We start from the raw sequence: 23,168 nt of genomic DNA on the forward strand, positions 1-23,168 counted from the left end.
GAACTTCTTACAAGTCTACCTGGGTCTTCAATAACTACCTGGACTCCATATTAACATCAATTAACATCAGCTATTATAGCTGACCTGCCTCCCACCCTACACACTGTATAAATGCAGATAATTTACTGCTTTCTGTTTCACCCAAATGAGGATGGGTTCCCTGTTGAGTCTGGTTCCTCTCAAGGTTTCTTCCTATTACCATCTCAGGGAGTTTTTCCTTGCCACTGTCGCCCTCGGCTTGCTCACCAGGGACAAACTGACCATTTTGATTCATACAAGTTCACATTTCATACAAACTTAAATAATTCTTTTGACTGTGTAAAGCTGCTTTGCAGCAATGAAAATTGCTAAAAGCGCTATACAAATAAAATTGAATTGAATTGAATTGAATTAATTCCAGTCAATGGCTAATTGACCGGTGTAACTTTTTTATAAATGTAATAAATTGAATAACATAAATTGGCACATAAATCCTTAACCGAATCAGTTTTTCCCCAAATTAGTAATTATTTGTATTAATTATCTTAGTTAATTGATGAGCAGAAATAGAAGGCTTGGAAGCCATATTAACATTTCCGTTTTCCTTGTTACTCTCAGGAGGAGCTCAGGAAAGATCTGGGAAAGCTGAGGAGAGAGAAGGAGAAAGCCCAGGCCGCAGCAGCACAAGCAGCTGCCACAGCCATCAGTGCCCAGACGGCATCGCTCTCCACACACTCCTCTACGGTCACTTCTCCCCCATCCAGTCATAAACGCAAGCGAGATGAGGAGCGTGATGCAAGCTTGTCTAAGAGCAAGAAGAAAAAGATGATCTCCACCTCGTCGAAAGACAGCAAGAGAGACACGAAGCTGTACTGTGTCTGCAAAACGCCCTACGATGAATCCAAGTAAGAACTTATGAAATCTCAGTGTCAAAGCATGTCTACTTGTTGTCGTTCTAAAATTGGATTTTGCAAGTTAATGATGGGGTAATGCGTTCTTGAAAATTAAAATTGTTAGAAATAAAGCAAGTGTGAGTGGCCCTAAAAACAAAGTCTTATTTTTTTGTATTTTTCAAAACATGTCACAAGTATACGATGGAAGTGTTATGATGGTGTTAACTTGCTTACAGGTTTTATATTGGCTGTGATCTCTGCTCAAACTGGTACCATGGTGAGTGCGTTGGCATCACAGAGAAGGAGGCCAAGAAGATGGACGATTACATCTGTATGGAATGTAAAAGAGCACAGGAAGGCAGCTCAGAGGAGCTCTACTGCATCTGCAGAACACCATACGATGAGTCCCAGTATGTGATGGGTTGTTTTTTGTCTCTTACTCATAGAGATGAAGTAAATTGTAAAATAAACCATTTACACAGGTCTCCAAAAGTATTGAGACAAAAACAGAAATTTTAATTATTAAGAATGTTGTCACATGTTTAATGTAATGACAATGAGGATAATAATAATTTATTTTAAGCAGTGAAATGCAGTCAGTATTTATCAAGGCCTTTATTCGCCAAAATCTTTAGGATCTGGCATAGAGTCCAAAAAGTGTCTCTCTTTTTTTTTTTTTTTTTTTTTTTCCCTCCACTTGGCTCAATCTGTGCCTGCTTGATTTCTTACTGGAGATCATGTACCTAAGATGGTCGAACTCGTAGTAATTAGCCAGACAGGCTATTACTAATTATTGACATCACCTGTTCACAGAGAGAACTATGACAGCATGGCATATATTGTCTGAATATTTTTGGTCACCGCGGTACATGTCACTCTAATTCAATTAGTTTTTGAGGCTGACAGAATCTGATTTTGTGTTCAGGTTTTACATTGGCTGTGATCGCTGCCAGAACTGGTACCATGGGCGCTGTGTGGGCATTCTCCAGAGTGAGGCGACCCACATTGATGAATACGTGTGTCCACAGTGCCAGTCTACAGAGGAGGCCATGACTGTCCTGTCTCCACTTACAGATAAGGATTATGAGGGTTTGAAGCGAATACTCCGGTCCTTACAGGTGCTTATGGCTATTGAAATTAATAAAGCCTTAATTAAAAAATTAAAGTTTTTTTTATTTATTTGTAATATAATGTAAGTGCACTTATTTTATTACTCTTTTTTTATCACTGTGTAATCTAACCTACAGGCCCATAAAATGGCATGGCCTTTTTTGGAACCAGTGGACCCTAATGATGCTCCAGATTATTATGGGGTCATAAAGGAGCCGATGGGTGAGAACTTTTTTAATGATATTAATAATTTGTCTTTAACTTAAATGTAACAGTTTGAATCTTGTTGAAGTCCTGTAAGGTTATGCTCCCATTTTTTTAAAAAATTTTTTCCAAAAGTCCCTAATGGCAAATTGGAGATTTCTTTTTTTCAAGGAAAAAAAAAAAACAACTCTTGTGAACTGTTCTAGTACTGAAAATGTTTTCATGTATACAGTAGCATCACTTCCATCAGTATGAAGCGTTTGGGCATGTTGTCACAGATTTAATAAAATTATTATTTTACTGGTAAAAGGGAGCTGACATAAGCATGCCTCTCATTCTAATTTTATACCCACATGGATTATTGATTAGAGTTATTTAACAACTATGCAATATGCCCTGGAGTTATCAAAGATGTTAAATATTTTATTTTCATATTTGTAGATCTTTCCACAATGGAACAAAGGATACAGAAACGGTTTTATAGCAAGCTAACAGAATTTGTAGCGGACATGACCAAAATTTTCGACAACTGCCGCTACTACAACCCAAGCGACTCACCTTTTTACCAGTGTGCCGAATTCTTGGAATCCTTCTTTGTACAGAAGCTCAAAGCTTTCAAAGCAAGCAGGTAAGAATGTGAACTGGGGAAACAAAAATCAAGGCCTTTTTATAAATTTAAAAAAGTATTTTTCTTCTTTTACTCTTAGATCAAATCAAAATGGCTATTTTTGATCTGTTGGCACACAAATAGGCCAAAATAAGATGTTTAATATTTGATTTTTATAGTCCATTATTTCTGGGAGGACAGTGGGAAAATGATCTTGTCCTATAAACAAACTGGGTGAGGTGTATTGCTTTAGGTGCACTCACAAGAAGTTGTAATTTTAGTTGTAAAAATGTTATTATACAAGGGTGCTCCGATCAGAGAATTTTGGGACCAATCATCGATACAAATCAGAATCGGCCCATTTCTGATTTCAATAACCCGCAAACACCTGTGATCACAGGTTATTTCGATCTTCTATTTAAAGTGTTCTATATTTATTCTGTAGTATTGTTTATTTTCCATTTATAGTTGTTATAAAAATTACTTCTAAACAGCTGTGCAAAAATACAGTCAAGATCATACAGTCAAGTAACATCAATTTTAAACATTTATTTATTGCAAGACAACATATTCCATTCTCTTATTATTTTGTGTAGATTATAAAGAAACCACTAGAATAGCCTATATTGGACTAAAGGGCAAAATGTTCCATTCCTTAACTGGCATCAAGGGGCTCTCACAACCCCAGAAATACTGAAATGCGACTGTCTTGCTATAACATGGAACAAGGCTGCATTTTGGCGAGCCAGTCCCGGCTACTCTTAGTAAGCAGTGAGGGCGGGCATCTCTTTATAAATATCAAAATTTCTGCACCAACATATGAAACCAATTCATGTCTCTCCTACCGATTCTTTTACCGGGCATTTTAAAAGCAAGCCTGTTTCTCATAAATTATCCAAAGTTATTTACAAAAGTCTTGTGTGTTTGTGGCCCAACATGCCAATGTGTTTGTTTACATCATGTGTAGTTGAGTGTCTGTTAGAATCGTCCCATGCGCTTTTTCTTCATCTCGGTGTTGTGCATGTCATTCACGCCACTCATTCTTCTCTTGCAGATTGATGTCTTGAGTCTGACGTATAGCTGGGATCTATGCTGAAGGGGTGGAGTTTCTCTTTTATAGATACAAGGAACTTGCTGTTTTATGAGCAGCTGAAACTCCACATGATTTTTATATTTAAGTTAATTCAGCATTTTTTTTTCATCAGAAGGGGGGTAAAAAAAACTCAAAATAGTAATAATAATAAAAAAAAATCTCATAAAAAGACAACGAGTGTCCCAAGCATGGCTTCATTGACAATCCTCAAATGGCAGCCATGTTGTTAAACCATGTATACAAGAGAGATGTCTTAATTGCATACAAGGTTATGTGGATTTTTTTTTTTAAACTCTTGTTAATAATGTTCTCGTATTACTAAATATGATATTTTATTTGTACATGCCTTACAACAATGCCTTGTTTTCCACAAATGTGTTTACTTTGGCACTGGTATAAAATATTTTGTATATTTTATTGTAAGATGGATTGGATTATTCTCTTATGAAGCTTTTTCCGGTTCATCCGCTTGTCCTGGACTAACGCTTGTTTGTCATGTGTCCTCATAAGTGAACAAATCTTATCTCATCATTTATTTGAAATATTTTGTCAGTTGAACGATAATAAAAAAGCTTGTATTTAAAATGTGTCTTTTGGGAGACTTGGGTTTTAAATCCTTTTGTGAAGGATTTTATGTTATTAAATTAGTGATAGAGAATTGGAGGGTTGAATATTTTGTGTAGTTTTGCTATACAGACTTTATCATGACATTTCTCTTTGACTTTTTTTGAACAACCTGCCCATGACCCATATCATATTAAAGCTGCAAAATCACTTAAAGAAATGGCAGAAAAGATTCGGTTCTAAAATCTCCCAAAAAAGAAAGGGCTTTCCTTGTAGGATTAATGCCAACATGGCTGCCATGTTCACTCTTATTCCTTTTATCATCCGTCTTCTCCTCCTCCAGGCGTTGCATACGTGTCCTTTAGCTATGTCTCATTTCATTTATTTTATTTTTTTTGTCTTGTGGCCTGTTCAATAAAATCATCCAACAGCTTCACTTCACTTTGCTTCCTTTTGTATTCTGTAGGTCTCATAACAACAAACTACAGTCTTCATCTTCATAGAATACAACCACACGTGGTGCTAAAGCACGTCTCTAAAGGATATGTTTGGGGGAGGGGGGGGGCACTCTGAACAGTCGATCCAAGGGAACCAGGCATCTTCTGTCTCAAGGATGCCTGACACATTCTCCATTTTCTTTCTCTCTCGACCCGAACTGACGGTTCTTCCCAAGTCGACCAGCAACGCACATGACTGCAGTGTTTAAAGCAGCATCTCTTTGACATGCCCTGCTCTCTGACTGTGGAGCGAACAGGCAGCGAAGGGATTACATGAAGCATTTTGTAACGTTTGTTACCTCAAAGCAATGATTTTTGGATGGAACTTTTTTTTTTTTTTTTTTTTTTTTTTTTTTAAATCATGTTTGCATAATCCAGGGTCCAGGTCTACATATACCTTTCATGACAGTAGACAATGACATGTTTTCATGTGATGTGCAAGAATTAGATTGATCTGGGACACAACTGACTGTGTTTGACAAGCAGTTGGTTTTGTGTGGATAAGCGTTTCTGGATGTCCAAAAGAGTAAATTTTATTCAGATGCAGGGTTTTAGCGGTTTCATTCTGAGTGGCTGAAGCAGCTAAAAACCAAGATCAGTGGTGAGGCGCTCCGTTTGTATGTCTATTCTTCCTTTTTCTTTCTTTTTTTGTAATACAGCTGAAGAAATATTGATGTATATGAATCGTAAATAAATGGAAAGAGTTCTCTTTCCCACACTGAAGAACATGTCTACCTTTTTTCTTTTTCTATTTCATCTGAATTGTGTGGTAATTGTCTTATGACCCTCCTGCCTAGGGCTTATGATTGTTTATAAGATATTTTAATTAAGAATATTCAACTTGTACTGTTCTAAAAGTCTCAGAATAGGTTGTCAAATATTCTTGTTGCTTTACAGAATATATGTAAATTAATATTCATGTACTGTTAAATGAACAGGCACAACTACAATATAACCCATTAAAATTTAAGTAAGATACTAAATAGTATACCTGAAGTATTTTGGTAATTATATGTAAATCATCAAAGGTTCCATAACTTTTGGATGTTGTGATAAAATGTTATTTTAACCGGAAATGTGTGTAATTAGCTAGTGTTGTTCCCCCCCCTAGGGCATTTTTATGCTGAAATTGTGAGTCAAACTCTTAGGCAGTGTAATTAATATCAGTTCTAGCAATATTTCTGGCGGTTTTTTCTTTTGTAGGGTTTTATCAATGCACTTGTTCTAATATCTCAGTGCTTTTAAAATAACAGCTTTTTAACAAAGACTTATACAACCTATATCAGGAGTGTTTAGGCCAAACTGGAACTTTTGATTGTGCAGAGTAACAGAACACAGTTATGAGAGTAAAAACTACCATTATTCCTCTATATAACCCCTTTTACACTAGTCCTCTTATGCCAGCGACTAGTGCTTGGATACAATCAAAGGACAACCTTTTTTCAGTACGGCAGAGCCATTATCAAATTTCTTTCTTCACATCTGAAACCCCGGCCTCCCAGGAACTCATTTAATGGCTCAAACAATATGAAAATAGCTTAGAATGAGGTCAAGACTGTATGGGAGTGCCAGTGGTGTTCGTAAATTATTGTGTGTACAGATTCTATAGATGGATGCGTCTCGTCCGCAAGCTGTAGTCAAGTGCAATGGGCTCTGAGCCGCCTCGGCTGGGATCGTCATTCACAGACATACAGCCTTCTTTAAAACGTTTACACTATTCAAACCTTTTACTGCAACCGAGTCACTGTACTGTACTTGTGGAAATCTGAAAATGTCAATTGGATTCGACGTTTCCTGGTCTGATGAAATCAAGGTATTATTGGCATAATTAAAAAATAACTGTTTGGTACAAAGACAAAACTGTTCATCACCCAAAGAACTCTGGACTCATCATACTGGTACTGGTGCTCTAATGAAGAAGGATCATGGATTGCACAAAATACTAGTCTCTTTTGAGCACAAGAACCTCAAGGACAATAGTTTTTGTGTCGCTTTAATGTTTTGCAACGGCTCACTCAGAGCCCAGATTTAAATCCTATTTTTTTAAAAAAAGGATAGTTTTGTAGTATGATGTAAACTGATGACCCAAGCCTTTATGCCAATAAAACAACCCCCTCATTGTGCTTCATGATTCCTTACATGGTAACAATTCCTATAACCCATATTCAGACGTTTATACATACAAACAGCTTGTCTAATGGAACCCTTTTGTATGTGACAGGGCACCTGGCCAAAAGCTTAAATAAGCTCTCTTTGCTGATAATAAACAGATCTTCAGACACATCATGCATGTGTGCATTTGTCCTTCTCTCCTGGTTTAAGTTCAGCTGGTAAATGTATCAAAGTGGGGAGTACACAACAATCAATAATTCCTCTTCCTTTTAATTCATATTAAAACTTACCAATTTGGATACTCTTGTATACCTAATAATAATGCATAAATAAATTGTAGTACCCCGGTTGCGGTTTGAAAGATCTGGAACATTTTTCTCAGTGAAGTGACAGTAGAATGAAATCACTAGGTTGGTGGACTCAAAAATGTGCAGTTCTTCCATCAGCCAATCCTGTGGCAGTAGTGCTGCATGCAGCTACAGGTCAGGGTAACGTGTTCTGATGAAACCTGAGCCATTAAACTAGGTTGCTCGACTCCAAAATGTGCTAGGGTGCTAAACCTTTTTGATGTATTACACACAAATGTTGTTTTTCTTTGAATGCCCTTAACTGGAATATACAAATACAATTTACAAATGTAGAAATTTGACACCATTTTTTAAATGTCTTTTATTAATGCACCTCAAATTGTAAACAGTTGTTGGGGGGGGGGGGGGGTGACTTTACCTCTTACTCACTGCAATTATTGCTTGTTGCTTAGTTGTTGTATCTATATATATTTATTCCCTACAATTGTTTTACAGAATTATCATTTTTTAACTGTTGATACTTGTTTGACCACACAAAGTCTAAATTTTCGCATTCAGATTTCACTCACACACAATGTCACCCCTGCCAAGAAGTACAGTATGTACTGGCAGTATTCCAGATGTTCTGTTGTCCTAAAAAAACATAAAAATGTTATTAAAAATCTATTTTTTAAATAAAATCACCTGGAATATCCTGCTTATTTTGTACTCTCTTGCTATTTTAAAAAGACACCAGCGCAAATTTTGCTCCAAACTCCGTATAGTATTACCTTTAATACCATTAATGACGACATTCTTTTCAAACTTTTGAAATATCGCGATAATACACGTGATTTGCTGTAAAGCCACGCCCCTGCGCAGCCTGTGATTTTTCAAACCAGTCCAATCGCGCGCTGCTTTTGCTCAAACAGACCAATAGGAGCGTCCGGCCCGGCGATTTAAAGGTCTGTTCTGCTTTTCTTCATCGCACATTTCGCCTGAGCGGAGACGGTAAGATGGTTGTCATAGTTTATTTAAAAAAAATAATAATGTAGATTTAAACGTCGGATAATACAATTATAGACGTTTAAATTCAATATGTTTTATAGCTTAATTCATTTTTTATTTGATTCACGCACCGGAAGTTTTATAGTTGTTATTTTGTGCTTTCCGGAAATAGCCGGCAGGAGCATGTTGTCTGCTTTTTGCTAATTTTGTTGTTTATTTTCAGGTTTATATTTTCCTGGGTTAATCTCACTAAACTTGAAGTAAAATGTCTGCTGCTAACGAGAACGGCGCCCGTCTGACCCAGTTCAAAAACAAAGGAAAAGATGTGGCTGTAAGTGTCAGTAACACGTTAGCTCAAGTTCAGTGTCTGCCGTTAGCTTCTGGTTTATCATCAACGGCCAACTTTGAAATAACTTTCTTCTTATTATTATTATTATTATTAATAATAAATATGATTATAACTTTTAGGAGTTGAGACGGAGGAGGATTGAAGTAAACGTTGAGCTCCGTAAAGCTAAGAAGGACGAGCAGATTCTGAAGAGGAGAAATGTGAGCACTCTGCCTGAGGAAGCCACATCGCCTCTGCAGGAGAAAAGTCAGAACTGCCAGGTAAAGGAAAAACCCTCCTCAGTTGCATATTTACACATTTGTTGAGCCTCTTAAAACTCCAAGCATTTTAGTAATTCTTCTCGTTTTGCTGTAAAATTTAAATGCATCGGCCTCATGGTTGTACAGTATAGAGTGACAGCACAAGATTACAAAATAAAAATCTATATTGTATTTTGTTTTAGCTAACTATACAAACATGACTGAGTGAAATAATGGATCACACAGGCAAAAAAATAGCACAGGTGCACGTCACACGTTTTTTGTTTCTGTGACCAAAAAATATAATATGCTTATTTTGAGGATGTATATTTAATTATTCATAATTTTCTCATTCCATATTTATATATGCCATAAATGGTTTCCCATTCAGTATTTTTGCAGCTGTGACCTATGAAACCATTTAAAATTTGTTACTGACCAAAGAATTATTGTAACTCAATATCAAGCTTCATTATTTTAATAATGGTAGATTCAAATTACTTCGCCATGCTCCACAGATCATCGTTTTCCCGAAATGCTGTAATAATAATTTTTATCAACCATATGGTCAGACATCTTGTCTAACCTAAGAGGCTGTAAAAAGTTGTTTGCATAGAGCGCTTGAGATCTATAATCTTATGTATTCTTTATGGCAGGCTCAGCATTGGACAGTGGAGGAGATTGTTAATGGGGTTAACAGCAATAACCTTGAAACCCAAGTGCAGGCAACTCAAGCTGCAAGGTAAGCTATCTTTTTTTTTTTTTATTATTATTATTACATAATGTATATAAGTCCATTCTTGTTCACATTTTTCTTTGTAATTGTATCTTTCTGTTAATTTAGGAAGCTGCTGTCTAGGGAGAGGCATCCACCCATTGATCGAATTATCAGTGCAGGCCTGATCCCCAAGTTTGTAGGCTTTCTGGGCATGTCTCAGTCTCCGCCCATTCAGTTTGAAGCAGCCTGGGCCCTGACCAACATTGCATCCGGGACGTCTGATCAGACCACGGCTGTGGTAGAAGGAGGAGCCATTCCAGCTTTCATTGGGCTTATCACATCACCGCATTCTCATATTAGTGAACAGGCTATATGGGCCCTGGGCAATATTGCGGGTAAGTGATGAGCCTCACTTCAACCCCCACTTCAAAACAGGCTATACAGTACCATTTCTTTTCCATGGTGTAAATCTTTCGTCTTCTGCTTTTAGGTGATGGCTCTGCATATAGAGATAAGGTCATCAAGCATGGTGCTATCGCCCCACTTTTGAGTCTGCTTGCTGTGCCTGACCTTTCGGTGTTTGCTGTAAGTTAAATAATAAATAACTGTCTTGCTGACCATTTGAAGTATCTTTAGATGGAACATTTGTGGCTTACTATTTTTGGTAGGGCTGAAATGCAGTTATCCTTTTTTTTTTTTTTTTTTTGCATTTTATGACATCATTTAGGCTGAATCATTTAGTTTTTTTTTTTTTTTTTTTGTGGATTATGTAGTGCACTGGAATATACAAAGGGGACACAGAACTCCTTTGTATATTCTGGTATTGATGGGTATTCTTTACCATGGATTCTTTACTAACTAGTGATGGCTTCCATCCACCAGGGGGCGATAAGAGTCCTGTATTGCTAACTTTTTTTATTTATTTATTTTTCTCTCCTCACTTTAACAGTCTGGGTACCTGCGGAATGTCACCTGGACTTTATCTAACTTGTGTCGCAATAAGAATCCTGCACCGCCCCTCGAGGCTGTGAGGCAGATCCTGCCCACCCTCATCCGCTTGCTGCACCATAATGATAAGGAGGTGCTGGCAGACACTTGCTGGGCCGTTTCATATCTGACTGATGGTCCTAATGACAGGATTGAAGTGGTGGTCCAAACTGGTGTGGTTTCCCGCCTGGTGCAACTGCTTGGCTCCGGAGAGCTTTCTATTGTGGTATGTGTACTGTTAAATGCATCACATTAGCTGTACTGTACACTAGTAAAAAATATGCTGAGGTCAGTTACACTTAATCATCCGATATCTTTTTTTTTTTTTTTTTTTTTCCCTGCAAAATTATTCTCCTTCCTATTTTTTAAGTCATATCAAATTAATGCTTTATTATTGTGCAGACTTATGTAGGGTTTGCATTTCAAACACAATCTTACAAGAACAAAGCACAAGTTAATTTCACCTATCTCCATTTTCAGACTCCAGCCTTGCGCTCCATTGGTAACATTGTAACTGGGACAGACGAACAGACCCAGGCAGTGCTGGATTCTGGGGCCCTCTCCATGTTTGGAGACCTTTTGCGGCATCCCAAGAACAACATTCAAAAGGAAACTGCCTGGACCCTGTCCAACATCACCGCCGGCAAGGATACACAGATCCAGGAGGTCATCAATGCCGGTCTGGTCCCGTGCCTGGTGGATGTGCTCAGAAGGGTATGTTGAAGGCTGTGAAATTAAACACAGCTACAAGTTGGCAGATTTGTAAATACATTGATTATAAAATTGAATTATAAGTGGACCGACTCTGCCAATTTCACATTCAAACTCAATTTTTTTTTTGGGTGGGGTTGCTCCTCACCACACATTCAAAATATTCTCTTTCCATGATTAGGGTGACTACAAGACACAGAAGGAGGCAGTTTGGGCTGTGACCAACTACACCAGCGGAGGCACCATAGAGCAAGTTGTCTATCTTGTTCAGGCCAATATCCTAGAGCCACTACTCAATTTACTGTCTGCCAAAGACAGCAAGACTATTTTGGTCATTTTGGATGCACTCAGCAACATTTTCCTGGTAGGTCACCTGTGTGTGAAGTTTGAGTGTAGCCTAGGGAAGGTTATTTAATTGTATTATTTATTTATTTTTTTCATTCACATTGACTAACTGGTCACTTTACACAACCACTAGGCTGGGGAGAAGATTGGTGAGACTGATAAGCTGTGTCTGATGATTGAAGAATGTGGTGGTTTGGATAAAATTGAAGCTCTGCAGGCACATGAAAATGAAATGGTGTACAAGGCATCATTAAACATCATTGAGAAATACTTCTCTGGTGAGGTGAGTCCATTAAAGTGGTTCGTGACTTGGAGTGCCTTATTGATCCGAATTCAAATTTTCATTTAAGTGTCCACCCAAATTTGTGATGTACTTAATAAATGATGCTGTCATCAAAGGTGGTTACTGTGTAGTGCCATTTAATGGAAGAAAAATATTTTAACAATGTCAAACATTGTAATTGTCTATTTTCTATAATCCCATTTCAAATAGGAGCTTATTTCCGTAGTATTTTCCAGCTGAATGTTCAAAATCGTAATAAAAAAAATAACCATGGTAAGAAAACCAAGTTTCCTCCCAGGGTACCAGAATTCCATGCAGTTAAATTGCAGATTCTGCTAGTTAGTAGTCTATGGGATGACGAGCACTATACTGGTGTTGATGGTATTAGCATGGAATCCCAAGCCCTTGGAACTGGTTCTGTTTAAGGGTAGAGATAAAGTGAGAAATTGGGCATCATAGTCAGGGGGTATTTGAAAACCAAAGTATGGAAAATATTTATTTATTTTTAAAGTTTAAAATATTTAAACTAACAAACAAAAATGGTGCCTCAAATATCAAAGCATGTATAGTCTTTACTAAGATGGTATGAAATTTAATGTTTTAATTTCTTTTCCAGGAAGAGGAAGATGAATGTGTGGCCCCTGAAGCCACAGCTGATGGCTATGCGTTCCAGATCAATGAAAACCAAGGCACTTTCAACTTCTAGATCTTTTGTCTTTTTTTTTTTTTTTTTCTTCTTCTTGCACTACTGTTCTGTATGTTCTGTCTTTTCCCCCCCAATCCAGTCTGTTCTATTCTAAGAAACTGTACATATGGAACTGTCTGAATTTTATCACTTTGTAAATAAAGGAAGTGAAAATTAGTACTTGTGTTGAATTGTTGGGGACGAGCACAGTTAGAAGTTTGTGCTGAATTATAAGATCAGTTGAGTTGGCTCTGAATTCTTCGGATTTGGGGGAAATGGGGAGGTGGGAGTGACGGGGAAAGACTATACATACATGCACATATACGCACACCAGAAAGGAGGGGACTGATGACGTCACGGCGGAGCTGAACATCTGCCAGCTAAGAGGAGGACGAGCTCCATCAGAGCAGCGCAACTTTCACCACGCTCACTCTTCTGCACTGCGCAAAACAGAGTGGCGTAAAAAGATTTTTGCACAGATTCTAGTAGAGTTAAAAACGTGTATTTATTTTTCTCGGTCCCCGCGCTCTTGTACGCTGTAGTTTATTAAAGGGAACGACATGCACGCCGGAGGCGAGGCACGATAAGGACTTCTTAAAGGAGCTCGAGCTCGGCGCTGTGGACATGGCAGATCTGCGCACATCCGGGCCACTGCGGCGGGACTCCATTATTCTCAATTAACTGTGAAAGTAACTGGCTAGCCGACTAGCATAGCATCACAGCATAGCAAGAAGGACTAGGGAAATACAAAAACGCTGCTTTAAAAAAAATATCTATATATATTAATTTTACACGCGAAGTCTGAGCTCAAGCTGGAAAGTTAAAGGCGATGTCTAATCAAGGAGGAAGGAGAAATGGTCCGGTGAAGTTGCGTTTAACAGGTAAGTGTGTAGTTTAGTTTAGCTAGCACAAACAGCGCAGCTAATATGGTTAGCCTGCAACCAAACACTGACCAGTGCTAACTATTTCTGTGGCTTTTTCTCCTCACGACTCGTTTGTACAATACGTATGTGTTTATTTATTAAGTTTTTGTTGATTAGAGCTGGTGAAGGGCTGTGTGCATTTTAGCTTCTGTTAGCTAGCTCGTAACAGCTAAGTGAGGGTCATGGAGACGAAACCAGTCGTAGCAACGTAAACATTATCGTTTCCGCATGCGCTATATTTAGTTTCTTATTTGCGTCATTGGATTAATATATATATATATATATATATATATATATATATATTTATTTTAAAGATGTTAATAAAGAATGCTTTTTACAGTGCGCTAAAATTAGCTTTAAGTCTGCGCCGTTAGGTTAGCTTGTTAGCTAACGTGTAATGTTTTATTATTATTATTTTAAGCAGTAAGCTGTTTGGTTAATTAATTAACTTTGGAAACATAAAACGTAAATATTTTAGCTGTAATGGTTTATCTAGAGCGTTTGGCTTTGTCCTGCTTTAATGGAATCGTAAAATTTCTAAATTTTCTCTTCCAACCATAAAAAAACTAGTCGCTTTTTCCTAGCATCTAAACCAAATGTAAGCATTTGTTCCTCAGGTGACTGTCATTTTTATCTTTTACAAGTAAAGGCTACAGTCTTTCAGATTGATTGAGTTTCTTTTAAAATATCTTGACGATCTCAGATCAGATCTTACTTCTCTGCTCTCATCTCTCTCTCTTTCTCTCCCAGTCAAAACAGCAGCAGGCTCTCAGGGGACACAACCTGAGGTTTGGTTTGGTTTCCCTTCCTTGTGTCGTCTTGAGAGCTTGCTGTTTTGACTAGGAAAGGAACTCGAGAGAAGGCTGTGTTTGATCCCACCCAAAAGCAGCTAAATAAAATGTTGAAGCTTGTAACGTTAGTGGTGAAACAAAGTAGAAGACGGTGATCTAAAGATCCGAGTCAAAGAGCTTGAATTGAGCTAAATGTGCTCATCCGTTTTAACTATGAGCTTAAACCTGATCAGGGTGGATCCTTTGAACGATGGGGGCGAGGCAGGGATATAACACGGACCGGACGGAGTCCATTACAGCGCTTTAGGCACACATTCTGTATGGGGCCAGAAGCATTGAGACAAAAATGAAATGCCATGATTTAATGTCTTTCTCAATAAAATAAAATGCTTATCTGGTACAAATGTCCTTTCTTCTTTAAAAGCTGCTGGACATAAAGTCAAAAAGATGTCTGCAGTACTCTGGTATCAAAAGCTCAATCCATGGCTTCTTGATTGATTCCTACAAATCATGTACAGAAGTTTGAACACTGAAGTTAACAATTAGTTTGAGAATTCTCTAGTTTTAGTCATTTTTCTGCAAAGGTGGACACTCCAGCTTCAGAAAGTAAAAGTCTTGCCACATTCATTGACTAAACCGTTAGTCCAACTCTTTAGCCAGATAGCCTCAAACTTATTTGTTATATTACCAGTATCAATTTTGAGCATTTTTTTTGTATTACAAGGTCATGATCCAAACATGATCCATTAGCTGTGCTGCCCTGAGATAAATAATAAACTAAAATACATTTGTGCATTTTTGCAAGTTTACATCATTTAACATAAGCTCGTTGTGCCAATCAGTGGCATTAAATGCAGCTTGCAAGTGTTGATGTCATGATTGCTTTAGGTACTTATATTTACCGTTCATACAGGCGGTCCTGATTTTGAAAAGTATGGACACAATTCTGTTTGGAGAGCGCTGTGAGATTTTGACTCTATTCAGCGTGAACATTTACTGTTAAGGGGTTAAGAAAAAGTGCTTCCTTTATTTCTCTTCTTTACAGTGTACATGTACACATTTTTATCACAGTTGAGGATTTGGCACGGAGCACAGAAATCAGCCTGTGATCTCGCTCGGAAAAAAAAAATACTACATACTAAATATATCACGCATTCGTTCATCCAAATTGTGTTGCAATTCTCGGCGGTGTGACTCATTTCTAATCATGTTTTGAATGGAGACATGGCTTTTTTTTCTTTTCCATTCCAAAACAAGACATTATGTATGATAACGATAACTGATTGGTGTTTTTTTCCCCCCCTTTTTTCTTTTGGGCTAGTCGCCAATTCCTGAAATTTTTTTTACTGACACATCAGTTTGTCACACGCTTCACATGAGCAGTTATCCTCTGTATGTTTAATCCGCTTCATAGATTATTGTGTTCATATTTGATACACAAACAGATATGATTCTAACATGCCAAGGTGCCACTGGGGTGTTCGGCCTGTCTAGTTTTCTCACACGCAGACTGTCAGTAAAGTTTGCATTGGCTTTCTCTTAAAGGAATATCAGATCACGGTTTTGCTAACAGTGTTCAAGTATGGAAGTGATCTTGGCTGTGTCTGTGTTGACACAGTACGTGTAGTAAAAACACTCATTAGCTGTGCAGGGCTGACTCGGCTGCCAAATTTCACAAGTGCTTTTGACCAAACAGTTCCACGTTTTGTTTAAACAGCAGCGAAAGCAAAAACCAAAGCATGTTGAGGGAGGAAAAAGCGCCACAATCTCACGTCATTTGTTAACGTTTTTGTTTTCCGACCAGGGGCTCTTAAATGATTGAAATGGTTCCACAAATTAATGTAGCGAGACTGGATTTCCTGTTGGTTCAGCTGCTCCGTGGGGAGGACAAAGAGCGAGACGGGTGCTTTCGAGTCGCCGATGCCGTGAGGGCCAGGTGTGAAAAGGGGAAACAGTGACAGAAATTTTCACACACATGCTTTTCTGAACGAGAATCTTGTGCGAAGGTCAGCCGTGGCAGGTGAACAGCAGGTCGAGACCGATCAGAGGCCTGTTAGTGGCTTTGATGCCGAGATTTGCATGGTCTCGGATGAGTAGGTAATGGTTATATCCAAGTCCCAGTAGCAATTGCAGTGAGATCCGAACCTGTGAGAGGTTAAAGGTTTTCTTAGTATTAACACCCAGCCATTTAATACCCGACTTAAAGGTAACCTGTTTAGATTTCTTTCGGCAATTTGATTGTGTAAAGCAGCAGCTGTGCAAATAGCACTCGAAACTGGTATTTCTTAAGTGACATATGGAAGTGTATATGGAAGTGTAATGTAACTAGACCACAGTTTATCAAAGAAATATGTCGGTCACAGACTCAGTCATGGTTTATCATGGAGATGGCACTAATCCGTATCAGGCTGGGATTAGAAGGGACACACCAGATCCTCATACCGGCTCCAGTTTCTTGTGAAGTTTTAATGAGACAACAATTTTTTTTCTCTACTTGTTTTAGCTTACCTTAACATTTTCTCCTCCTTTTAATTATAATTATATTTGACCAAAAAGTATTATACTGGAATTACAGACTTTTTGTCCCCAAACTGTCCAACTATGCACATGCCTACACTGTAATATTTATACTTTGGATTATTATTATTAATTTTTTTATGTAGTTTTGTAAAGATTTATGTTGATGCCCATGTATTTATTGCTGTAAAGTAGCAGTGTGTTTGAGCCTTCTTAGGTGAAGTGTTCAATCATATTAATAAAGTTTTATAATCATCAGCCAGGTCTCAAGGTTTCAATATCAGTTTGGAGATAAGCACCACATCGTGAGGTCATTAATATTTGTTGTTGTATTTTAAGCTCACAGGCCAGCCATGTTGGATATAAAATGTGTGTTTTACAGGATTTGGGAAACGCAGATGGCCTGAGCCAACTGCGTATAACGTAGTTACGTTAAGGGCAATGATTTAAATAAATGTAAAGGCTTTGCGTATTCTAATCATGTCCATTCTCCTTTCTAGTTTTTGCTCCTTGATGTCCTTGATTTTCTCGGCTAAGTGAATTCTTTCCCACCCGTCTTCACCTGTGCTGTATGGAAATGTTTGTCCCTTTGCATGCTTCGACTTTGCAAAGCCTTGTGAATAAGAGGCTGCTGTGCATTTTTTTATTTATTTTTTTGCCCCTGCAGTGGTGCCATCACAAAGAGCTCTTTTCTCATCCTTCTCGTCCCGTTCCAGCATAAAGCTGCCTTGTTCCCGGAGCCGCATTGCATTTAAGCAGACAGCATGTCCTGGAATTACGACAAGGGAATGCAGTTCCACATCAGCACTTTGGAGCCCTTCATGAATGCAGCCTCATAACTGTACCGCAGTCCAGTACCAGCTGTGTCAAGTCTGTCTGCATTTCCACCACAAGTCTAGCCGAAAGCTATAACCTTTTGTAAACGTTTGCCGAGCACAGACTAATTCTCTCATTTCGGGAGCGGAGCCTTGAAGGCCTCGTTCTGTTTGAGTCCCGTCTCTCTGTAATGTTCTACAGATGCTGAGGTAGAGTCCCTGCCGCCAGCATCTGTGCTCGTAAACTCAAGGTGTTCAAATGCTGGAAATGCTCGGGAAATCACTTGCCTGATGTTCTTTGTCCTCGTCTTTCTGGCTTTTTTTCTCCATTAGATTACTCCTAGAACCCGATCCTTTTTTTGGAATGTGCAGGATTATTGTCAGCCATTTGTCAGCTTATCACCAGTCTCTCTGAGTTTATTTCCTCACTTAGTTCTGCTATTTAAATCTTTGTTTTAGTGTTTTAGTGGACCGTACCAGAAGTGCCTGTGAACTCTGATTTTTATGCATAATAAGGAGGATATATTTGTTTATTAAATATGACAAGTTCACCACATTTGCTTGTTTAAACCTTTCAAGGAATGTTTGGTTTAGATTCATTAATATTTGACCAAGCATTGAATCGCCTGTGATATATGTCGATTATATTTTGTATTCTTCGATGGATTATGTGATCAACTTTGTTCAGAATCTTGGTCTAATTTGAGACAAACAATGTCAAGAAGAATTCTTTAAAAAAAATAAAATAAATAAAGTTACGTATAAATCAGCTCGCTAGCTCTTTAAATCATTTTATGTAATTTTTTACCCACCAATTGTGTGACCAATAGTCTTTTATGTTACATAACCCGTTTACAATTGTTGCACTGATTCGTTTCAGTCGATGCGTTTTAAATCATCACTTTGATAAAATGAAATTTCTGAAGACTGTGTAGCGTATTTTTTATTCATATTGTTCTACTATTATTTAACATACTATTTTTCTGTACGCTGTACACTGGCATGCAGAAGTCCAGACACCTCAGTGAAGAAGTCTGTTTCTGTGCATGAAAAGCGAGTAAAAGTAGACCTGGTTTCCAAAGGCATAAAATTAAAGATGACACACGTCTTTTAATATTTTAAGAGAGAGTAATTTTTTATTTATGTCTTGTACATTTTTAAAATACCAAAAAAAAAGGTAAAGGCTCCTGCATGGTCAGCTTATAGTAACAACCACTTCGGCAAGTATCACAGCTTGTAAACGCTTTTTTTTTTTTTTTTTGCCGGCTAAGATTCTTTCAGTTCTTCTTTGGGGATTTTCACCCATTCTTCCTTGCAAAGGTCTCCTTGTTCTGAAAACGCATTGCTGTCTTCTTATCTCCTGCTTTGTGGGCATCTGATTTTAAAAAAGTTTTAAAACTTAGCAAGCTAATTGAAGTCTGAGACCTTAGCAAACCTTATCTGAGAGCCCTAATTTCTTAGGAAGCTCTAACTTTTACATGGTACTCCATTCCTTTTTAAACTGTGCAAAAAAAAAAAAAAAAAAAAAAAATATATATATATATATATATATATATATATATATATTTATTTATTCATTCATTCATGTGTTTTCGGCAGCAGGAACTGAATCACACAGGTAGTCATCCCGCTCTGAGCAGAGCTCCTTCACTCAGAGTCTGCAGGTGATACTGGCCTCCAGTGTTTCCCTTCACAGTGCCAGCAAGACTCCTCTCTCATACAGAGACTAATTTCAACACACATTTCTTTTATCTTGCCAATTTTTAAATTTGCCTATTAATGCAATACGCTATTAAGCCTGAAAAAAAACATAATAAGACAAAGAAAGACAAGCACAGTTTGTCCCAAAACTCCCAAACTCAAAGCTCTTCACTCTTACAAAACCCTGACACAGGAGACTCCTACTAAAATGTGAGAAAACTTTTCTTGCAGAAACCTGGCCGTATCAATAATTACATAAATGTAATCCATTAATTTGAGTATCTGGCGTACAATTGTGCGTAAGTTGTTGCTAAAGAAGCGATAACATTCAGTCAAACAAACCGAAGTGGAATAAAACATAAAACTATATAAATTATATCTAGAGGTAGCCACGGTTCCTACGGTTCGCAAATCTGCAATACCATGATTAATTGTAATTAATTTTTTCCTTAAGCAGGAAGTCAAAAGTTATGATTGTGTGTGATTTTTACTTTCGTTCACCTATTATTTGATGAGTTTGTTAGCAACATACATTACCGTGCAAAAGTCTTGGGCTGTCTATCTACCAGTAGATGGAAAAGGATATGAGGTTGCTGCTGAGGTTGTGTCTTTAAGCACTTTGTAGCCTGTCACGGAAAAGCATTTGTTCCTTTTTGCTTTAATGAAATCTACATCATTTAATCTAACATGAAGAAATGAGCTGTGGCTCAAGTACGGTATAATGAAATCGTATCAGTTATCCAGCAATGAAACACATCTCATCTTCCACCTGATGCAATACCCATAATCCCCTAATCTCCAAAAAAAAAGACTGATGCATAATTATTGCTCTGTGATGAAAGTGACTTCATTGCTGTGTAGTTGCTGTCTGTGCAAATGTAGGGATGACATATAAAGTATTAAAGGCTTTAAAAAAAAAAGAGGAGGGGAAAGAAGGCCAGGCTGAGGATATGATATGAAATATATAATCGATATGACTCTCCCTTTACACGGTCCCTTTACGCGGTCGAGCAAGCGTGTGTGTGTGTGTGTGTGCTTGCGTGCTCGGTTGCCTACGTTGCATATGTACGCAATTCCAACTTAAGTGGCATGTTGATTAGATTACTGATAATTATATGACAAAAGTGCATTTCTAAGTCAAAGTCTGCTTCAATGCCAGCGGTAGTAACAAGCTTCCCGAATTTTTTATAATTTTTTTTTACTGTAATGATGCAACTATTCAATTTACACATTGTTTGTCAGGCCACGCCCACTTTATGTTGAAAAGTCGTGTGAATTAGTTATTAGTTTACAAGGTGGTGGCGTGTTTGCGGATGGTTTCTGTTGTTCTTTCCTCTCGTCGCCTTACCTTCTCTTTCTCTGCTAAGCATTACTTATTTTGCTCTCTTCTGCTCCTCTCTGTTCTCCTCTCACCTCTTCTCCTTTCCTCTACCCTCAGTTTCTCTGCTGTCCTCTTCTGTGCTCTGCCTTGCTTCTCTCTCCTTTACTGTCCTCCTCTGCTTTTCTTCCATCTACTTTTCTCTTCCCCCCTTTTGCTGTCCCTTACTGTTCTCTGGTCTCCTCTGCTCTCCTCTTCTAAAGCGGAAAATCTGGCAACAATGGTATGAAATTTAAACTGTAAAATTGTTCTCTTTTGGGGATGGAATGTCTTTTGCCATTAACATCACTGGTCTCTCCAAAGATTTGGGGCTCTGCTAAAGACATTAGTGAAGTCGTGTTTCTCTGCAAGCTCTACACCATTATGTCATATCAGAGCCAAAGAGCCAAACTGGGCCTGGACCACGAGTCCCCCGCCCCTTTACCCCTCCGTAACAAGTTGTAAAGCTCAGCTCCTTATCAAGAAAAGGATGACTTTAAAAATAGAAGAAAAAAAATAGAGAAAATACATCTCAGATGAAATCCTCAGCATCATGAAGCTAGTAATTAATGAAGATTTTGCGGATTAGACAACGAGCTGGTTGAAGAATTACTCCGGCGCTCTGCTCGATACTGCTCATTAATCCAAGGTAATATGATTAACATGAAGACTATTCATACAGGTACGCATTATTGGATTACATTTGTTTATTATTATTTACGGTACAACAATGGCAGATTTGCAGGAAGTCCGAACTGCACATGACTGATTTTAAGGGCGACAAAAAGCAAACTGGATAAAGGTTTTAAATTGTACACGGCATCATATATACACAAAGATAAGAAAACAACCACCAATTATTTCCCCACTGACTAACTACTTCAATTCCCTTTTAGTGTACATGTTTGTGTTATGCATCTAATGTTATGTGCTTTTGCCTGGTGTTAATTCTCTATCACGTTATGTTTTTCTAACCGTACTGTAGGTTTATATCGGACTTGGTTATCGTTACTGATTTAGGTGAACTGTTAGTGTTGTTAGCTATAGGTATGCAAGTGCCTTGTGTCATATGTTTACAATGACACGTACAATGATAGTTTAAACAACACTGGTGTCTGTCATTTTCCCTGTTACACTTGGATGATGCAGCACAACAAGGGATGCAGCATTGAAAGGAGTATTTCTTCTTCTCTTGTTTTTGACAACTTATATTCAGTTTTTTTGTAAAAAAAAACTGTATCAAGAGCTCTCTTGTTAGATAGCTACTCGAAGTAAAAACTAGACCGGAAGTGGTCGAGCAGTATTCTCTGTAGTCGGTACAGTACGTGTCAAAAGTTTAGATTTATTTTCTAGAACAATAGAGAATTTATTTAAAACTTTAAAAATTATCATTCAAAACTATGAAATAACACATGGAATTGTGTAATTAAGTAACAACAGTCAGTTTTATTTTAAGACACAAAGGTCAGCTCTTTCTGGAATAGTTCTTGCAAGAACAGTATTGTGTCAAATGCATTTGCAAAACCCATCAAGCACCATGATGAAACTGGCTCTCATGAGGACAATCCCAGGAAGGCAAGACCAAAAACATACCTCTGCTGCAGAGGAGAACTTCGTTTAGAGTCACCAGCCTCAGAAATCCGTTACGAAGACTTTACAGAGCAGAAGTAGCCATTACATCTCAATATAAATTGATTAAAGGAGATGCCTACAGCATTGTTTTACAATCTAGGGAAGAAAAACATTTTGACTGGTAGTGCACATCACAAAGCCTAGTGCAAGAAGCGGATTTTGCTGCTGCGGATTTTGTCTTTTTTTAAAGACAGAAACTGCTCTGACTGATTAGTCGTACAAACCGAAGAAATCAAATGAAATGCACTTAGAGTTAAATCAGTAGACAGAGACATCATGCACTATGTACACGAACAATCTGTCCTCACAGAAGAACACGGCCAGGTGGACAGTCAATCATATCCAGGTAATACTGTACATTTAATGTATGTTATTACGTGTGTGTGTGTGTACCGGTCAGGACACAAGAGGCTTACCAACTATAACTACCTAAATTAATTCTACTGATAATAGATCTGTATTATTAACAGGGATAATGTGTATTTGTGGTGGAAGGTTTGCCTTAGTGTGTGCTTTATGACGAACTGTTGTCTCGTCCGGGGTATGTTCCTGCCTTTTTCCATTTTAAAGTTTCCTTTGTCTAAAGTAACACAATACCCCTCACCCCTGACTTTGTACCAGGACTACAATGGAAACAACTGACCATTTGACTGAATAAATAGCAGCTTATAAACCATATGCAACACTTTTGCAACATTTTACACACCCTGCTTCATCCACTGGTTCAGTAAAAATTAATGTGCTACTCTATAATGCTCTAT

At 37.9% G+C, this 23,168-nt stretch overlaps 3 protein-coding genes across 7 annotated transcripts in view; all 3 read left to right on the plus strand.

Moving 5' to 3' along the window:
- The window catches only part of bptf (bromodomain PHD finger transcription factor), a 32,048-nt gene extending 26,375 nt beyond the window's left edge, over positions 1-5,673 (plus strand). For 4 of the 5 annotated variants that reach the window (XM_053514273.1, XM_053514274.1, XM_053514276.1 and 1 more), the window contains 6 exons: positions 598-884; positions 1,109-1,282; positions 1,798-1,990; positions 2,120-2,204; positions 2,628-2,814; positions 4,917-5,673. In XM_053514273.1, the coding sequence (XP_053370248.1) occupies positions 598-884; positions 1,109-1,282; positions 1,798-1,990; positions 2,120-2,204; positions 2,628-2,814; positions 4,917-4,953 (963 nt within the window). In that variant the 3' untranslated portion in view covers positions 4,954-5,673. Of the gene's footprint in view, positions 1-597; positions 885-1,108; positions 1,283-1,797; positions 1,991-2,119; positions 2,205-2,627; positions 2,815-3,847 lie in introns of all 5 variants that reach the window. The other variant, XM_053514275.1, reaches the window with a different exon arrangement.
- Positions 5,674-8,338: 2,665 nt separating this feature from the next.
- Positions 8,339-12,848, plus strand: kpna2 (karyopherin alpha 2 (RAG cohort 1, importin alpha 1)). The gene is made up of 11 exons (XM_053514291.1): positions 8,339-8,357; positions 8,578-8,685; positions 8,823-8,963; positions 9,599-9,684; positions 9,787-10,055; positions 10,151-10,245; positions 10,610-10,873; positions 11,128-11,361; positions 11,540-11,722; positions 11,837-11,986; positions 12,603-12,848. Exons 2-11 carry the CDS (start codon positions 8,620-8,622, stop codon positions 12,690-12,692), a joined length of 1,578 nt encoding a protein of 525 aa, XP_053370266.1. The 5' UTR covers positions 8,339-8,357; positions 8,578-8,619; the 3' UTR covers positions 12,693-12,848.
- Positions 12,849-13,063: 215 nt separating this feature from the next.
- Positions 13,064-23,168, plus strand: part of smurf2 (SMAD specific E3 ubiquitin protein ligase 2) — a 50,741-nt gene continuing 40,636 nt past the window's right edge. The window contains exon 1 of the mRNA XM_053514287.1: positions 13,064-13,552. Coding sequence (XP_053370262.1) covers positions 13,501-13,552 — 52 coding nt within the window. The 5' untranslated portion in view covers positions 13,064-13,500. The remainder of the gene's footprint in view (positions 13,553-23,168) is intronic.

The sequence above is a fragment of the Clarias gariepinus genome, chromosome 16, assembly GCF_024256425.1.
Source record: "Clarias gariepinus isolate MV-2021 ecotype Netherlands chromosome 16, CGAR_prim_01v2, whole genome shotgun sequence".
NCBI lineage: Eukaryota > Metazoa > Chordata > Actinopteri > Siluriformes > Clariidae > Clarias > Clarias gariepinus.

Bases quoted from the DNA above. Each gene is read 5' to 3' on its own strand.
- kpna2 (XM_053514291.1), top strand. From the start codon at position 8,620: ATGTCTGCTGCTAACGAGAACGGCGCCCGTCTGACCCAGTTCAAAAAC. The intron at 10,056-10,150 runs GTAAGTGATGAG...TTCTGCTTTTAG, and splicing joins GGCCCTGGGCAATATTGCGG to GTGATGGCTCTGCATATAGA. The intron at 11,362-11,539 runs GTATGTTGAAGG...TTCCATGATTAG, and splicing joins TGGTGGATGTGCTCAGAAGG to GGTGACTACAAGACACAGAA.